General features: G+C 31.8%; 1 protein-coding gene, 1 non-coding gene and 1 pseudogene across 2 annotated transcripts; 1 reads left to right on the forward strand and 2 right to left on the reverse strand.

The window, feature by feature from the left end:
• Nucleotides 1-22: 22 nt before the first annotated feature.
• On the reverse strand, nucleotides 23-3,076 carry LOC112638147. Its single transcript, XM_025409270.1, has one exon. The coding sequence runs from the start codon at nucleotides 3,074-3,076 to the stop codon at nucleotides 23-25; it is 3,054 nt and encodes a 1,017-aa protein (XP_025265055.1).
• A 1,715-nt stretch (nucleotides 3,077-4,791) lies between these two features.
• Nucleotides 4,792-10,352, reverse strand: LOC112638159 (annotated as a pseudogene).
• A 2,957-nt stretch (nucleotides 10,353-13,309) lies between these two features.
• Trnaa-ggc lies at nucleotides 13,310-13,381 on the forward strand. Its single transcript has one exon. It is a non-coding gene; the product is annotated as a tRNA-Ala (tRNA).
• The last annotated feature ends 6,378 nt before the right edge of the window (nucleotides 13,382-19,759 follow it).

A 19,759-nucleotide genomic window follows, 5' to 3' on the forward strand; every position in this document is an offset into this window, starting at 1 on the left:
TGCATAGATAACTGCGAGCGTTCTAATTCAAACTATGATAGCGGCTTTCAGTATCGGTCGCCCGTTTTTGAAAAAATACGAGGACCGGGTGAAACTTCATATCTGTTTTCTTCTTGCATAAGAGAGGCGCCAAAACCGTGCGAACTAGCATCTGTATGAAGTTCCGTCTCATCATGAGGACTGTATAACTAAGTACAGGTGCTTCCTGCAGTTTTCGCTTAAGTATCTGAAACGCTTTTAGTTGTTCTTTCCCAAACTTAAATTCCACGTTTTTACGGAGTAATTCATGAAGTGGTTTTGCGATAACGGAGAAACCTTCAATAAATTTTCGAAAATACGAAGCCATCCCGAGGAAACATTGCAGACTTTTCAAATTTTGTGGAATTGGATATTTCTCGATTGTCTCAATCCCTGACTTGTTTGGCTGAATTCCGATTTTAGAGATACGATAACCTAAGAACTCTATCTCTGTGCATAAAAACTGACATTTATCGAGTCGGAGCTCCAACAGATTATCAACTAAGCACTTGAACAACTGCTTTAAGACCTTAAAGTGATGCTCTAACGTAACGGTTGCGACCAATACATCGTCCATGTATACGACAATGTCTCCGGATCTAATCAATTCTACTAACGCTTCGTTTACAAATCTCTGAAATCTCGACGGTCCTACTTTGAGTCCGAAAGGCATTCTTCTATATTCGAAAATCCCGTACGGTGTCGTAAATGCAGTATATTTTATCGATTCATCCGCGATTCGAATATGAAAGAACCCGTCTTTCAGATCAAGAATACTGAAATACTTTTTATCTCTAAGTACGTCAATTTGGTCCTCTATTAACGGAAGAGGATAATTATCGCGACGCAGGACTTTGTTTAACACACGATAATCCACACAAAGTCGGAGTTCATCATTCTTTTTCTTTACTAGAATAATAGGGGAAACATATTCGGATTTACTAGGCTGAATGATTTTCCTCTCCAGGAGATCGTCTAATATTTTCCTCAACTTTTCCTTTTCAGAAACGGAGACTCGACGTGGGTTAAAGTGGAATGGGGTTTCATTCGTCAGGCTTAATTTTAACTCCATGTCGACTTTTGGACTAATAGACCTTGCGGGCTCAACGTATTCCGACCTAAAGAGTTCTCGCAAACTAATCTGTGCTTCACGAGATATTTCGGGATTGATACCAAGAGAATCTAATGCCGTGTCGCGCGGATTATCTACTTCTACGTTCAACAGCTCATCTATCACTTGAACTTCCAGTTTCCTCAGACCCAGACCGAATTTCTTCAATACGTCGCGACCTAACACTACCGGGTATACCATAGTCGTATCCGGAACAACTAGTGTTGTTATATTATTTTTTGTTTCGTTATCGATAGTGATATTCAGCCGTATATACCCGATAATCCGTAACGGTGAGTAGTTTATACCATGATAATTTCCCGAGTGTGTACCGAAAGATTCTACTGCTTCTTTCAACGCGAAACTCTCTTTTATAAAACTGACTTTACTACCTGAATCCATTAGCGTGTTTAATCTAATCTTATGATTTGTATCGGGAAGACTTGTGCAGTTTATTTCGTAGTCGACGTCTTTAAAAAATGTCTCTTCGTCCTCCTCGCAGCCGAAGATGGAGTAGACTGGATTTTCCTTCTCGTTGACAACTGCAACCTCCGTTGATGACGTAGTCTTCGTTGGACAGTCCTTGGATATGTGGCCCATCTCACCACACTTGAAACACGAGCCCTTCTCGCGCTTAGGTTGACGACAGTCAGAAGCGATGTGCCCTAGTTTGTTACAGTTATAACAACGAGGATTTTTCAGTTTTCCTTCGTCGTTTTTCGCTTGATTTTCTCCTTTTTTCTCATTATCCTTTTGTGAATCAGCTGATTTTACGTCGTGCTTTCCCGTCGGTCGTGAATCTCGTTTCGTATTGTTTTTCACAGGTGTTCGCAAGGATACTTTCTCGAAGGTTCGTAACATATCTTCCTTCTTCTGGAACTCCTTCATTCGTGCTAAGTCTTGTAGATGGTCACTCGGAATGCCATCAATTAAATAATCGACCATTTCCTCTTCGTCGATAGGAACGTCTTTTGCCAAGATTATTTTATCGTGGAAATAATCTGCAAAATTCTCGGATGGTTTCCACTCTCTTGCCTCGAATTTCTTCCTCATGGCTACACGTAACGGACGATGATCATACATTTTCCGGAAGCCGTCCATTATTTCATCAAGAGTCATGGCAATCGTGTTTTCTGCCTGAAACCAGCTCTTCGCTTTTCCTTTTATTTTGTTGCTAACGAGCAGTTTAGCACGGTCATCATCGAGACGATAGGTTGCACACAATTGACGGACTTGTTGCTCCCATTTTCTAAACGTACCTGCACTTCCGTCGAAGAATCCCACTAGTTCCAACATGGCGGTGATGTTCTCTGTTCTGCGTGCCCCCTCGGCTACAGGTGGTGTGGCTCTTCGTAGTTGTTCGTTCTCCCGTCTAGCGATCTCTAACTCTCTTCTCAGGAGTTCGTTTTCACGACGCTCAAATTCGAGTTGCATGTCGCGATAACGGCGCTCTAATTCATCGCTATTTCGGCGGTCACGATTTCTGTTCTCTCTTGGGCCTTCTATTGTTCTTTCTTCGTTACCGTCATCTTCTTCGTTCGCGGTCAATGCTACTTCCTCGTCCGATAGATCCTTATCTGAGGCGGTCGTTGGGCACTCGGCGCAAGCAACGGAATTCATCCACGTGCCACTCGTGTCGTCTTTATCCAGACGCGCGATGAGATCTACCTTGCGTCCGTGCACCGGCAAGTCTCGTCTTCGTAATTCGGCCTTAAGTTGAGTTATCGAAAACTTCTTCGGATCCATTGTGATTTCGTTCCGTTCGTTGACCGTTTTTTCGGATTTTCTGAGTATGTAACGATAGCACGTGTCTCTCACGCGGCGACTCAACCAATAACGGAAGATGGCTGACGCAACTTCTTCGAGTTTCTTAAGTTTCCTTACGTGTGCTAGCGTCCTAATCCCGCTTCTGATTTTTGTAAGGATTGTCGAGCGGCCAATAATCATGTACTTCGACTTAATGAAACATTATTTATTTGATAGAGGTACACTTAAAACTGTGCGGCCGGACCGACGCCACGCTACCTCGACACACGCGGTCGCTTCTTCCGCGCGCGCTCTCCCTCTGTATATATGCCGACTGACGCCACGCTGACGCAACACTACCCTCTTGTCTTGCCAGCGCCCCCGCCTTCCATGGCGTACCAGGGTCATGTACCCTACAATAATCTGGGCGCGTAATTTGGTTTTTCTTTGGTATCACGTTCATCTCACAATTTGTTGACATATTAAAGGGTAAATTGAAATAAGAGAAATTTTAATCCTCAATTTAATAAATAAATTTGTGTAAAGAATAAAATCAGAGTTAAATTTGGCATGTTTCGATCATTTCCAATTAAGCTATATCAATTCCTCCATGAGCGTAATTCGATCAAAGACCATATTTGTCGGCCTCGCATCGAGATGATCGCAAAAATATAGCACATAGACGATTCCGATCATCAACTTCATTGTATCAATGAGAGATTCAATAAGCAGTAAAAAGAGAAATGATACGAGATGCCGCTTTCGCGGCATTTACTGTTGGAATGAATCATTCTTTTTTTCAAGATCACTTTTTATGAGTTGAAAGAAAGAAGCACTATCGCGTTATTAGTCACACGATTATAAAACATTGCAAAATACATATGTTGAAGATATATTGTTGAAAGTATAGCGTAGCAAAAGGCGTATAAAAGTAATGCTCGTACGCTATACAAAAATCCCATAATATTATTAATCGTTTGAATTAAATTTTTATCTGCTATTTTATACAAAGTTGTCGCTAACTCTTTATCTAGCACAGAGAAATATATCTTCCTCTCTGTTTAAACATTTTTCTTTCTAAGTCCGTCTTACCGCATTTCGTAAATTTCTTTAAAGACTGTGAGAAGTGAATGTTAGTATCTAAAACAAGATTTTGTAATTGTAATAGCAATGCAATTTATTTTGACATCTATATTATTTTAATTTATATAATTAGAAATTTAATTATGTACAAATATATACAATTATATATAGAATTATTGTAGGGAAGATATACAATTATAGCAAAGTATTAAGTAGAATATAATATAGTTCTTTTACGATCCAAAAAACCTAAAACTCACTGAATCGATTGCTTAAAAGTAGACTAACGAGTAAACCTACGGAAGTGTTGCTCACCGATTTTCATGAAACTTTGCACATTTGTAGAACTATGAAAAATATTTGATACATACTTTTTTATCGGCAAGGTTTGCTCCGAAGGATTGAAACAACCCTTTAAATGTAACTGCTTGAGAAACACCAAAATTCAAATTTAACATTTTTTTTACAATACTTCCATACCCTACAAAGCCGAACAGAACATTTTTTTATATATTTGGTGGCCATATTGGATCGGCCATTTTCCATAATATTAACATCAAATTTAGTTTCAGCGATCCCAAAAACTCGTTATAAGTATTTAATTTCTTGAAACATTCAATTTATTCCACCTGGTGCATAAAATCCATTCTCTACATTTAAAGGATAGTTTCAACCCTCCAGAACAAACCTTGGGTGATAAAAAAAAAATACGTATCAAATATTTTTCATAGTTCTACAAATGTACAAAGTTTCATTAAAATCGATGAGTGACACTTCCGTAGGTTTACTTGTAAGTCTCTGATAATTCTTATTAATATTTTATAAATAAATATTTTAAAATACATTTTAATAGACTTGCGATTACAGTCATCAATCGTATCCATTATTATAAAGATTTAACGTGTAACATTCATCTTTGATTATTGATGTAATGTTATTTGAATTCTCCATCCTCATGATTTTGAGGACTCTTTCGTATACGAGTTTTGGCGCATCCTTAGCAAGTATAAAGTCTACGTGATTGAAATTGCGCCACGGTACTTGGTAAATATCCACTACGTTGGGCAGTAAATGGTACAACCTCCTTATATGCTTGAAGAAATATTTTTGTAAATTATAACATGCGATTTTTTAAAATTATCTGTTCAATTCTATGTGCAAATTTCTATGTACTTGCACACAATTAATGTAAAATAATCAATACGTGTTTTTTTTATATTTATTATAACTATATTCTTATTATCTATTTTTTCGTTATTTACCATGGTGTTATCCAACAAGTCGCCAGGGCCATAAAATAACGCGATCGGAATCGTTATATTTGTTAGATTGTACTCCGGAGGTTCTATCGAATTATAGATCAGTATGTTTTTCGCACGACCATAATCGTATTGACGAAATTTGCCCGATTGAAATAACTGTATATAATGCACCCCTATATTAAACGAACCGCCGGCTGGGAAATGACTCAATATCAACGGCAGATGCTATAAAAAGCAAACAAATGTTAATAAATTAAAACTAATAAAAACATACGTACAAAGTTTAATCTAAAGCGTGATCGCTCTAATCGAACATGATGATCGAAGCTTCGATCATCATGATATAAAATTGTACTTCGTTTGCGATATGCATACATTTGCGAAATTATTACTCACGTAATCAAGCTGCTCGTGATCGTAACCGAAAATTATAGAAAACAAGTTGACGTAGATATCTTTGAGTATGTTCTGCTCGCTGCCATATATTAAAAAAGATCTCACAAAATTGCTTAGCAGAAATTTGTGAAAAAAAAATCCCATTATCATCTGAAATAGAAGATTTATTAATGATAATTTACTTGTAATTATGTCTTTCTTTAGATTTCGACAGTAATAATAAAAAAATAAATAAATAAATTTCTAAGCATTTTCTCTTATAAGATTGAAATAATTTATAAAAATTTCTTTAATTATAATTTTAAATTATCGAAAAATTTCTCGTTAACATTTAAAACTACAATTGTGTACGAGGCAATCAGAAATAAGATATATAATGTTAAGAAGATATTTACGTTTGATTTTTTCTGCATTTTTTCGAAAGATCCAACATAGATATCTTCTAAATTTTATTCAAATAATGAAATGCACATTTTATAAAATAACTTTCTTTAATCTTTCTTAAATACACATAGAATGTAGTATAGTTCCCGTATTATTCTTAATGACAGAGAAAATTTTCTGTTAAATTTTTTAACGTATAACATTAATTAATCACAAATTAAATTTATATTAAAATAAATTCCATTCAGGCTTTAATATTATTTAAAAATGTAATTTGTATTATTTGATTACTTTAATTGCATCTAAAATTAAAGAATTATTTATGTCACTCTATTTTTTCACTTTAAATTATATAGCGTGCATCGTGTAAGAACGAGATGTAAAATAATTATTTTTCTTTGTTTTGCTAAAAATATATTATTTCATATAATTATTACGTAATAATAAATTATTTTAATTAATTAATAGTATTTTACTTTGTAATCTTTCAAGAAAAACAAATATTGTATCGGACTTGTCATATGGTTAAGAAAAACTGTTGGTGCGAGACTCATCATCACTTTCACCATTTGAGCGATTTCCGGACGTTCTGTCGCCATTATATAGAAACAAGTTGAGCCCATAGATATACCAATGTAGGTATGCAATGGTTGCGATCTCATATTTGTAATATATGTAATCATCGTGGGTAAATCGTAGATGCCCAATTCGTTAAGGCTAATCAAAAATTAACCGATATAGAGTCATAAAATATGCAAATATGCATTATATATCATAATATATAGTATAGTCATAATATATAGTCATAATATATAGTATAGTATAATATATAATAAAAATATATTCTCACATATATGTAATATAATGATTATATTTATGTAATATGAGACGCATGACAAACAAACTACAGATTTTGATATTTTTATATTTTTTATCTAGAAACAAACATCTTTTTCCTTTGGAAAATTTCCGAAGCATGCAACATTTTCGAGATAATTATTTTTTATGTGGAAATATAGAGCGTTTTCTGGTTCTTTATATGAACACTTTATATAAAATTCGTAAGAATTTTAATAATTAAGTAAAATATTAAAATTAATTATAAGAGAATTGTCGAAATTTATTCGAACACATAAATGGAAGAAAATGCAAAATTATTATATTAATCTATTAAAAATTATATTAATATATTAAAAAATAAGGTATTTCGAAAATTTATTTTTTTTGTCCAAAAGAAATATGTATCTTATTAACAAAAAAATATAATCTACATATCTGTTTTCTATCTATACTTTGTATGCTTATAATCTATTATATAGAGACTATTTCTAGATCAATGCAATCTAAAATAATTGCACACAGATATATATAAGTAAATAAAATATATAAATAAACATATATAAGTTCATCAGATCTTTGTGTTTGACGCCAAATTAAATTAACTAATTATCATTATAAAATTTTCTAAATATCATTATTTTATTTTATGCGAATACCTGAAATCCCAAAATGTCGAGTTTGATGGAGATAGGGAAATATGCGCCCTGGAATAAATATTACCACGAAAATTACCCAACCAAACATCATATCCGTGATCCGCTAATATGTAAGCTAGAATGCAAAAAGAAACAATACGTTGCAACGTTGTTTGTTAACATTTCTATCTTCTCATATATAATATCCTCATATATATTTTACGATATGTTTATGTGCTAATATATTTTTTCAATAATAAATTAAGATTCTATTGATGTGTAATTTACTAATTATTGTCTGATAAGTGAAATAATTAATTCTAAATATATAACATGCAATTATATAAAATATAAGTATGTCATGAATAAATAAATAAATAGATAAATAAATAGATAAATAAATATAATAAATAAATAAAATAAAATAAATAGATAAATAAAATAAATACAATAGATAAATAAATATACATGTGTATAAAATCTGATAAATGTAAAAAATTTTCAAAAAATAAGATGCGTTAAAAGTTGTATTATAATTAGAATGCATTGGCAAATTTTTTTTGACATTTAAATTCCGATGTTTCTCTTAAACTCCTTATTTTCTCCTAGCTTTTCGTTTTCCGTTAAAAGCCAACAATATAATTTCTTAAATATATATATATATATATATATATATATATATATATAGAAGAATTAATTAAAAGAGCGTTACCTAATCCTTTTTTTTTACCAAGAAAAATCCAAGTAGCGGATGTTCCAAGAAAGCCGGTTTGCAGTAGTACGGTAGAGAGCCATTATCACCTGGGATACGATGTAATGTTAAGAGATATCCATCCTCGGTCGTTGTAATATGAGTTTTCACGGGATAACCCGCTTTTCTTATCATCTCAGATTGAAGAAAGAATATCACCAAACAAAGAGGTAGTGAAGTTAATCTAATGTTACAATACATTTACGATAAAGTGTGTATAATATTTATTCTCGAAATGATGAAAGAGATTATAATATTTTTATAATACTAATAATATAAATATGAAATATTATTATGTAATTAATATAAAAAATATTATATATTATAATAACAAATGTACACATGAGATACAGAACAAAATCAACTAAATATTAATCTAATTAAATGTATAATTATAAGTTGTATAAATTATAGGAAGATTTTTTGCATGATAAATTAGAAAACAATGAAAATTATTTTAAAATAACATTGTAAAAGATTATATTATTATTTATAGATCATTTTTGCACCATTACAATTAAAATGAAAAATTTAAAGATAAAACTTAAAAATAAAACAATTAAAATTTAAAGATAAAATTTAAAAATAAAACAATTAAAAGATATATAGAGCGCAGATCGAGATGACAGTACAGTACAATAATTCAGTCGGTATATGCAGTAAAAAATAAAATTAGATATAAAACTGACAATAAGTATAGCGAGATTAAAATTAAGAGTGTGAAAACTATAATATGTAACTGACTATTAAAATAGAGCCAACATATTTCAAAGAGAAAAGATATTCGTTTTATAATTATTTTATATAAAGATAAATAAATATAAAGAAAGATATACGTTTTATAATTATTTTTAATAAAGATAAATAAATATAAGGATGTTATGTGTTTGTACAAAATACTTAGAACCAAAGAATTTACAGAAGTTTATCGCAATATTTCGAAGATCAAAGGAAGAAAAACATTTGATGTACACTAATTTTATATGCAATTATGTAACATTTAATTTACATAGACGTCATCGAATAACATGTTATTAAAGTTTGCTTCAATTCTAATGATATACAAGATAAATTTAAAATATTCTTGAAAATGTACAGTTTTTGAAAGAAAATTAGTTCGAAAAATGATATATTATCTCATTAAGATTGTCAACATTTATAAATGTTATAAAATTTAATATCACTGATTGTCGTTATTTATATATAAATAAAACTGCTAACTGTCTTTTATTAAGAGATATTTTACTTTCTTTGGTTTCTATATGCATTTAAAAATAAGCAAATTAATTTCAGCAATTTTTCTTTCTGTGTGCGTGCATGTGTGTGTGTGTGTGTATGGGCAAGCATAACGTTTATATGCTCAAATTTATTTAATTTTACAAATTTATTTAATTTTACATATTACTGCATATATTTAAAACAAAAGAATTTTATAATAATTAAACGATACTAACAATTGAATTTAAAACAGCCTTCAAAAGTAAAATAAGATTTAAATATTCTTGCAGGCATAATTAACGATGATGTATATTTTGTGAAATGTAAATTTAAATTTTCACTAAAAGGGCAGCGATAAGATCGTTTCCGATTATATTTGACAACGTTGAAGAAAGCTATTTAAAATAATAAAAATTTCAATCCTCATTTCAGTGAGTTATAAAGACACACTTACCGTATCGAAAACTACGTCGCGATTGACTTTGATATTGTTCGGCCAAATCCAATTAATCCAAGATATTCTCTCCATGAATGCACTTGGCTCGAGTTGATTCACATCTACCAGTGTAGAATCAAGATAATAACCACAAAACAATGCCAAATACACGATCCCGATTAATTTCACACCATTAATGAGTGCTTGAATGAATAATAAGAAAAAATGAACGATGTGCAAATGTCCCAATGTATAAGAATACATATTATATTATATTATGTGTGTATCATAAAGAAAATAAATAGATTGTGCGAGAGTGACGTATATACAAATTTCAATCAATTTTTTAATCCAACATGTATCATTCAAATTTGCACTAATCACTAATTATAAATAACATGAAAATATTACTAACTGTAAATAATATTAAAATATAATTTATCATTGAATTAGCGATTACGCCACCGCTAAAATTTAACACAATATTTATCTTTCATTATAATTCAATTGTCAATAACATCTCACTAATTTAATATTATTTATTAGATTTGCAGACGAAATGAATTTGTCTCATGGTCACTATTTTGCTTATTAATTGTAACGGATCGTACGATTGCGTTCTTGAAGATGTTAATTAAATTTCGAATTAAATTAAGGTGGAATTAAAGTAAATAAACATTCCTTAGAAATATTGTCGCACACTGACACACAGTACACTCGCGAATACGCACTGGCTATTGCCCTCGTACTGGCATCGAAGAAATTAACATTGAACCTCTCTCTTTCGATCGTACTTGTATTCTCGTTTGTATTTGCACTAATTTTCCCATTCCGTATCTATCGACACGCATCAGCGCATCATGTCAGGTTTTTCCCACCTTCGACCACTTCTTATCTAATATTTAAACTTCGCACTCGTATCGTTACACTGCAGCTTTATAAAGCGAACACCGCGGTTATTACACCAATCAATTCCTCTCATTATTTTTTACATAAAAATATTAAAGTAAGGTAATCGAAAAATAATATTTTACAAAATATTTTATGGTTTATGTATTAAGAAACAATTTTAAGCCTTATAACTCGGAAAGTACTTAATGAAAACTAATTTAATTATAGTGTTCTGGGAAGATCTCGAGATAAGCTATAAGAATACGTAATAAAGAATAGGCAGTTCTATTTAAAAAATTGAGGGTGACTTTGACGTGATCTTCAAGTAACTATTTATGGTCAAATTAATGACACCATCATATGTCTCCTTTAAAACCATATAACTTTTGTCTAAAACATTTTTTCGTATCTCGCATATTTTTCAAAATATTTGTCTGTTAAAATTAAAATGAATCACCCTGTATATGTCCAATACACATATAGGGTTTCTTCGCATTCTTGAAAAAATAATCCTTGAGTTTCCAATGATTCCACCAAATTATAAATTATTACATTTCTCGCGCGATTGGAATATATTATTAATTATTGTAATTTATTGTTATATATATTATTATTATTATTTTGATTATTATAATTTATTATTAATATGCGAAACTTGACCTTCTAAATATTGCGCACCAAGATTAGTAAAGATGTCGACGAGATTACGACTCAAAATGTCAACTTCAGAATATATTAATAACGAGTAGAAACGATTTGAAGAATTTTATAATAATTAAACATATATATAATTTTATAATAATTAAACATATACTAACAATTGAATATTAAAATAGATTTAAAAATTAAAAAAAGATTTAAATATTATTACAGACATAATTAACAATGATGTATATTTTGTGAAATTTAAATTCAAATTTTCAAGAGCGGCGATAAGATCATTTCCAATCATATTTTTACAACGTTGAAGAAAACTATTCAAATAATAAAAATTTCTATCCTAATTTCAATAAGTTCTAAAGACACACTTACCGTATCGAATACTACATCGCGATTGACTTTGATATTGTTCGGCCAAATCCAAGATATTCTCTCCGTGAATATACTTGGCTCGAATTGATTGACATCTATCAGTGTAGAGAAATAACAGCAAAACAACATCAAATACACGGTCCCAATCAACTTCACACTATCCATGAGTAGTTTAGTAAATAATAAGAAAAAATGGACCATGTGAAAATGTCGCGATGTATAGGAATACATATTATATTAAATTATATTATATATATTATATTATATATATATATATATATATATATATATATATGGATATATTATTATTATTAAAGCTACGTAGTTATTATTATTATTAAACATATACATATGCATAATAATAATAATTATTATTATTATTAAATATATATTTTATTATATTTATTATTATACATATTCGGGATATTAAAAAGAGATAAAAATACATATTTAAAAATTCAGTTCAAATTTAACACTTTAACTTTTTATTTAAAATTTTAATTCAAATTCCGCATTTAATTTTATGACAAATTTTAATTATTGTTTTATACGTTAAAACTATGCAGCAAAATTGTCTTTTTTCTTAAAATAAAATTAAGCAATTATTCCATAAGAAATACATTTTTATAATGTTATGAAATTTATATTTTAACTTTGAATATGAGAGCGACAATAAGATAGCGATATAAGATCGTTTTTAATTATTTTTTGACAATATTAAAGGGTAAATTGAAATAAGAGAAATTTTAATCCTCAATTTAATAATTAAATTTGTGTAAAGAATAAATAATTGTATAAGGTGTCCCATGTAACCTGACAAATCGAAATAACTCAAAAAATACGCATTTTACGAATAATATCCAAAATAAAAGTTGTTCCTGTCGAAGAGGGCCGTCGAATGATACCAAAATCGACCCCGTCCCCGCTCCCCTGGGGGTGGGGTGGGGGCAACTTTTAAATCTCAAACGGGAACCCCCATTTTTTATTGTTAACCAAGATATAGATTCTCATTTTTGAAAAATTCTATAAAACCCTCTTTACCCCCCTGAAGAGACGTAGACGAGAAAAATATCGGGGCGAGTCGCTGAATCGGGAATCGAACCCGAGTCTTTCACTTGCCGGGCGACTGCTCTTACCACCGAGCTATTCAGCCCCACACCGATACTACCCTCGTCTATTTGTTTATAACTATAGAAAATGAAACGCGATCTTTTCAGCTAGCGCGTGAATTAAACTAAATCGAAAGGAATTAGGCTCGTTATATATTAAATAACACGATAAGAAAACTAGCGTCTACGAGCTTTAAAATTTCGCGTACAATTAAAAAGAATTTTTCAGGCATTTTACCATCCGCTGTGGCTCGTAGACGCTAGTTTTCTTATCATGTTATTTAATATATAACGAGCCTAATTCCTTTCGATTTAGTTTAATTCACGCGCTAGCTGAAATGATCGCGTTTCATTTTCCATAGTTATAAACAAATAGACGAGAGTAGTATCGGTGTGGGGCTGAATAGCTCAGTGGTAAGAGCAGTCGCCCGGCAAGCGATAGACTCGGGTTCGATTCCCGATTCAGCGACTTCGCCCCGATATATTTCTCGTCTACGTCTCTTCAGGGGGGTAAAAAGGGTTTTATAGAATTTCTCAAAAATGAGAATCTATATCTTGGTTAAATGCACCAAGTAAAATATATGCATATGCTGTGTTTTTCGTTTAAAATTTCGCGGACAATTAAAAAGGATTTTTCAGGCATTTTACCATCCGCTATAGACGCTAGTTTTCTTATCATGTTATTTTTTTTACAATATTTCCATACCCTACAGAGCCGAACAGAACACTTTTTTATATATTTGGTGGCCACATTGGATCGGCCATTTTGATTTCCATAATATTAACATCAGATTTAATTTCAGCAATCCCAAAAACTCGTTACAAGTATTTAATTTCTTGGAACATTCAATTTATTACACCTGGTGCATAAAATCCATCCATCCTCTACATTTAAAGGATAGTTTCGACCCTCCAGAGCAAATCTTGGGTGATAAAAGAAAAATACGTATCAAATATTTTTCATAGTTCTACAAATGTGCAAAGTTTCATTAAAATCGATGAGTGACACTTCCGTAGGTTTACTTGTAAGTCTCTGATAATTCTTATTAATATTTTATAAATACATATTTTAAAATAAATTTCAATAGACTTGTGATTACAATCATCAATCGTACCCATTATTATAAAGATTTAACGCGTAACATTCATCTTTGATTATTGATGTAATGTTATTTGAATTTTCCATCCTCATGATTTTGAGGACTCTTTCGTATACGAGTTTTGGCGCATCCTTAGCAAATACAAAGTCTACGTGAAATTGCGCCACGGTACTTGGTAAATGTCCACTATGTTGGGCAGTAAATGGTACAACCTCCTTATATGCTTGAAGAAATATTTTTGTGAATTATAACATGCGATTTTTTAAAATTATCTGTTCAATTCTATGTGCAAATTTCTATGTACTTGCACACAATTAATGTAAAATAATCAATACGTGTTTTTTTAATATTTATTATAACTATATTCTTATTATCTATTTTTTCGTTATTTACCATGGTGTTATCCAGCAAGTCGCCAGGGCCAGAAAATAACGCGATCGGAATCGTTATATTTGTTAGATTGTACTCCGGAGGTTCTATCGAATTATAGATCAGTATGTTTTTCGCACGACCATAATCGTATTGACGAAATTTGCCCGATTGGAATAACTGTATATAATGCACCCCTATATTAAACGAACCGCCGGCTGGGAAATGACTCAATATCATCGGTAGCAGATGCTATAAAAAGCAAACAAATGTTAATAAATAAAAACTAATAAAAACATACATACAAAGTTTAATCTAAAGCGTGATCGCTCTAATCGAACATGATGATCGAAGCTTCGATCATCATGATATAAAATTGTACTTCGTTTGCGATATGCATATATTTGCGAAATTATTACTCACATAATTAAACTGCTCGTGATCGTAACCGAAAATTATAAAAAACAAGTTGACGTAGATATCTTTGAGTATGTTCTGCTTGCTGCCATATATTAAAAAAGATCTCACAAAATTGCTTAGTAGAAATTTGTGAAAAAAAAATCGCATTATCATCTGAAATAGAAGATTTCTTAATGATAATTTGCTTGTAATTATGTCTTTCGACGGTAATAATAAAAAAATAAATAAATTTCTAAGCATTTTCTCTTATAAGATTGAAATAACAGTTTTTAACTTTGTTTATTTTATTTTAATATTACGCTGGCCGAAAATATGCGTTTTTCAACCTTTTTTCAATTTGTTAGTTTTTACTTCGATTTAGGAAGTGTATCTCATTTAAAGAAATGGATTTGAATTAGTAAACGATTATCTAGTTTAAACCTACGCATTGTATTTTTGAGGAAATGTATTAGTCACAAGGTAATACTACAACATTTGAAGTTTTGCAATCGTTATCACAATGATTTATACCATTCTGTGTCACATAGACGATATGTTATTTTAAAGTCTAGATTTATCATAGACATGTTGAAGAACGAAATTAGGGATGCGTACAGACACGTTCGGACTTCGCGCCATGAGTTGCTTTTTGTGGCTCGACTAATATCTAATAGTTTACCCGTATATATTTGTAATAATTTCTTTGTTAAACAGAATAGATTTCAACGAGCTTTTTACTTCCATGAAAGCATGAAACTAGACAGGAAGTTTAACTGGCTGTTAAAAAAACAACTTAAAGAAACACAGAGAGATATTCGTCCGATTCGGTATTTCTGTTCGGTTCCGAATGGCCAACCTATAGATATGATGCCTTCGGCTAGTCAACCTCTGTCAAAATTTAACAACGTGAATTTTTCCTTCAATCCCCGATCCTCTTCCTCGTCCATACGTATTGACCAGGATCCATCTTCTTTCTCGCCACGGGTTGCTCCTGTCTTAGAACTAAGAGACGAATGGTTTGTTAATTTGTCTTCTTCGACTATACCGCACGATGTTCAATTGTTACTACAATTGGGAGAGAAATTTTGTTTACCGGTTACTGACAAGGAAAGAACAACCGTCGAATTATTAAAGAATGTGGAGTATAGCATTGACAAGCTGCCCGTGGATGTTCGTACGACTTTGAGAAACAGATCCTTTCCTATTATAAACATTTTCCATAATTCCACTCCACATGTGTCTCCAGTCGATAAAATTATTTTGAACTCCTTTAACGCTGTAAAAAAATTCACTAAAGATAATCTAGATATTTTGTTTACGACAGCTGATAAAGGCAACATAACAATCGCGTTGGATAAGGACAGCTATTTTAAGCTAATATGTCTAGTTTGTTAGCGGATAAAGACACGTATAAAGTAGTTAATAAGAACCCGATTAATAAATTGATTAGTAGTCTACATGAACTGCTGGCGAGGTGGAGAGCTCGTGATTACATTTCTGTTACGAAGTATAGATCGTTAAATTGTACAGACGTTTTACCGAGAGCTTATGGGCTGCCGAAAATTCACAAGAAAAATAACCCGTTACGCATAATAGTCTCATCTAAAAACACACCGCTTTATGGTCTCGCTAAATTTTTACATGACATAATTTATAAATCTATTCCGAGACCTGAAAGCCAAATTATTAATAGCGCGCAAGTAATCGAGAGACTTAATGGCAAACGTATTGATGGCGATATAAAACTAATTTCGTTAGATGTCATCTCACTATTCACCAACATACCTTTGGATATGGCCATTAATAGTTTGTCTGATAGATGGGATTATATAGGAATTAATTGCCGGATACCTCGCGATGAATTTCTAATGGCAGTTCGCCTTATTTTGAATTCTACTTTTTTTATGTTTAACGATGTTTGTTATTAACAAACATTTGGCACGCTCATTGGGCTCTCCTCTTTCCCCGATTATCGCTGAGATCACGCTTCAAGATTTAGAGTTAAGGGCGATCGCGGCTCTACCTATGGATCTTCCCTTTTATTTTAGATATGTTGACGACATCGTGTTGTCGGCTCCCTCCTCAATGCTCAATGTTGTCTTGAACACTTTTAACTCGTTTCCACACAAGGTTGCAATTTACTGTTGAGGAGGGTATTGACAACCGTTTGAATTTTCTTGACATCACAATTATTTTAGAGAATGGATATATTGAATTTAATTGGTTTAATTTTATAAACCAACTTTCTCGGGAAGGTACCTCCACTTCGAGTCGCGACATCCCCTTTGCCAGAAAAAGGGCACGATCATTGATTTAATAGATAAAGTTTTCTGGCTTTCTCATCCTAAATTTCATAAAGAAAATCTTGAAATTGTTGTTAACATCCTTCTGAACAATGGATATCCGCTCTCTCTTATCTTTCACACAATTGTCGATCGGCTTAATATCCTATTTCATAGATTTAAGAACAAACATGACAACGCTTTAAATGATGATGAGAGTGTGATTGACGATGAGAGAGATGGAAGCAAGATCACAAAAAATTTAATGTTCCATATGTGAAGAACATATCAGTACATTTCCGATACTGCGTCAGAGATCTTAATGTTAGGCTTTCTTACACTGGAATAAACAATTTGCGCAGATTTATTAAAGTCGGCAAGGACTATTTACGAAAGGATTCGCGTAGTAATATAGTGTATAAAATTAATTGCACAGATTGCGACGCCTCTTACGTAGGACAAACGGGTCGCTTGTTAAGGACGAGGATCAAAGAACATAGAAGGAATCTTACGTCCGTCATTGCCGAACACAGAGCGCTTAATCACACTTTTGATTTCTATGGTGTTGAGATTTTAAATGAGGAAATGTTTTTAGGAAAAAGACTAATATCGGAAATGATTTATATTAAGCGCCAAAAGAATGCGTTGAACCTCCAAAGCGACACTTTAAAATTGAATACTTCGTGTCTGTCGATAATTGAAAACATACCTAAGATTTAACGGGTTGTTTTTTGTTTGATTGGCTTTGTCCTCTCTATATATAGTTTGTTATTGCCGATCACATTATGATATTATTATCGTTACCGTTCGAATTATCGACCCATTCGACTGTTAGTGTGTCAATTATTTCGTGTCGTTTCTGCTAGTCCGTCTCTTGTCCGAGTGAGTGAGTGGCCTTTGACTAACGTTAATGAATTTCTCTCTTTTTTAAGATGTGTGATTAGTTTTGATTATATTTATTTTGTTAGTGCATCGCTCTTCGCACTTTGTACCGCTGAGAGAGCTTTTTGCATCGGGTTTTCTCGGATGGATCAGCCTTGACGAAGTCGCGTCGCTCCTATAGACCATGCATGCAGGTGACTATGCTTTCTCCTCTCTTTTGTATTTTATTGATATTGCGTTTTTATTTTGGTCTCATTTGATTGATTAATTTTTTCTTTGTTTTTATTAGAATCACTGAAGAAGGCTCGAATTGAGTTCGAAACGTTTGGAATAAAGCGAATAGATCGTTAAAATTGAATTGCTGTTTTGGAAATTATTTTATCCACGCCCTACAACTGCGTTGGCTCTTTACTGCCTTTCACTATTCATTTTGATCTGTTAATTTAGAGGAGCCTTTAACTTTGTTTATTTTATTTTAAGATTGAAATAATTTATAAAAATTTCTTTAATTATAATTTTAAATCATCGAAAAATTTCTCGTTAACATTTAAAACTACAATTGTGTACAAGGCAATCAGAAACAAGATATACAATGTTAAGAAAATATTTACGTTTGATTTCTGCATTTTTTCGAAAAGATCGAACATAGATATCTTCTAAATCTTATTCAAATAATCAAATGCACATTTTATAAAATAACTTTCTTTAATCTTTTTTAAATATACATAGAATGTAGTATAGTTTCTGTATTATTCTTAATGACAGAGAAAATTTTCTGTTAAATTTTTTAACGTATAACATTAATTAATCACAAATTAAATTTATATTAAAATACATTCCATTAAGGCTTTAATATCAATCATTCAAAAATGTAATTTGTATTATTTGATTACTTTAGTTGCATCTAAAATTAAAGAATCATTTATGTCCCGTGCACAAAAACCAAGTGGACGTACAATTTTACGTGTTGTGCAATAATTATGTGAAACTGAGTGTCGTGCATAATATCGGGATAACCGGTCCAGCAGTGCGTCTTCGTGTACGAGATGAAGAAAGGATTCTTGAAGAATTTTATCATCGTATCACATTATCAACGTGTGCAATACATTTTATCGAGGGATTTTCAACCACGAATCAATTTTTGTAAAGGTACTGTCCATTAATTTTTTACATTTACGATATATTCAGCGTATAGTAAATAGCATTTTGAATAATTTTTAAATTAAGAGTGGAATAGGCCTATGGGGGAAACCACTATAAAAAAAGCGCACCATGCTATCTACCGCAAGGTGGTGTGGAAATGATAGCGCATCATTTTCTCGCCATGAAAAGGGGGGACGGGTCATTTTTCGGCGCGGTATTGCGATATATCGCAAACCACCATCATGTCTCGGAAAGCGACCCGCCCACCACTTCGCCGCGCTCGTAGTATCGGATTACGGTGGGACGACTCTCGTCGCCGCGCGCTTTTACTCACGCAGATTGGCCGATCTTTTTTATTTAATATTTCGTTAATTATTGCGACAATCCCAAAACAATACAGGTCATTCCTTCTTAATTCGAGCCAATCTACTTATTTATTTCATTTAGGTCGAAAATCGACGGACACCCTGTATAATAAAAATATATTCTCACATATATGTAATATAATGTATATATTTATATAATATGACACGCGTCACAAACAAACTACAGATTTTGATATTTTTTATCTAAAAACAAACATCTTTTTTCTTTGGAAAATTTCCGAAGCATGCAACGTTTTCGAGATAATTATTTTTTATGTGTAAATATAGAGCGTTTTCTGGTTTTTTA

The sequence above is a fragment of the Camponotus floridanus genome, unplaced genomic scaffold (assembly GCF_003227725.1).
Source record: "Camponotus floridanus strain SB8 unplaced genomic scaffold, Cflo_v7.5 scaffold250, whole genome shotgun sequence".
In the NCBI taxonomy this organism is placed as follows: Eukaryota; Metazoa; Arthropoda; class Insecta; order Hymenoptera; family Formicidae; genus Camponotus; species Camponotus floridanus.

Excerpts from the sequence above, each read along its gene's own strand:
- LOC112638147 (XM_025409270.1), bottom strand. The coding sequence starts at position 3,076 with ATGATTATTGGCCGCTCGACAATCCTTACAAAAATCAGAAGCGGGATT.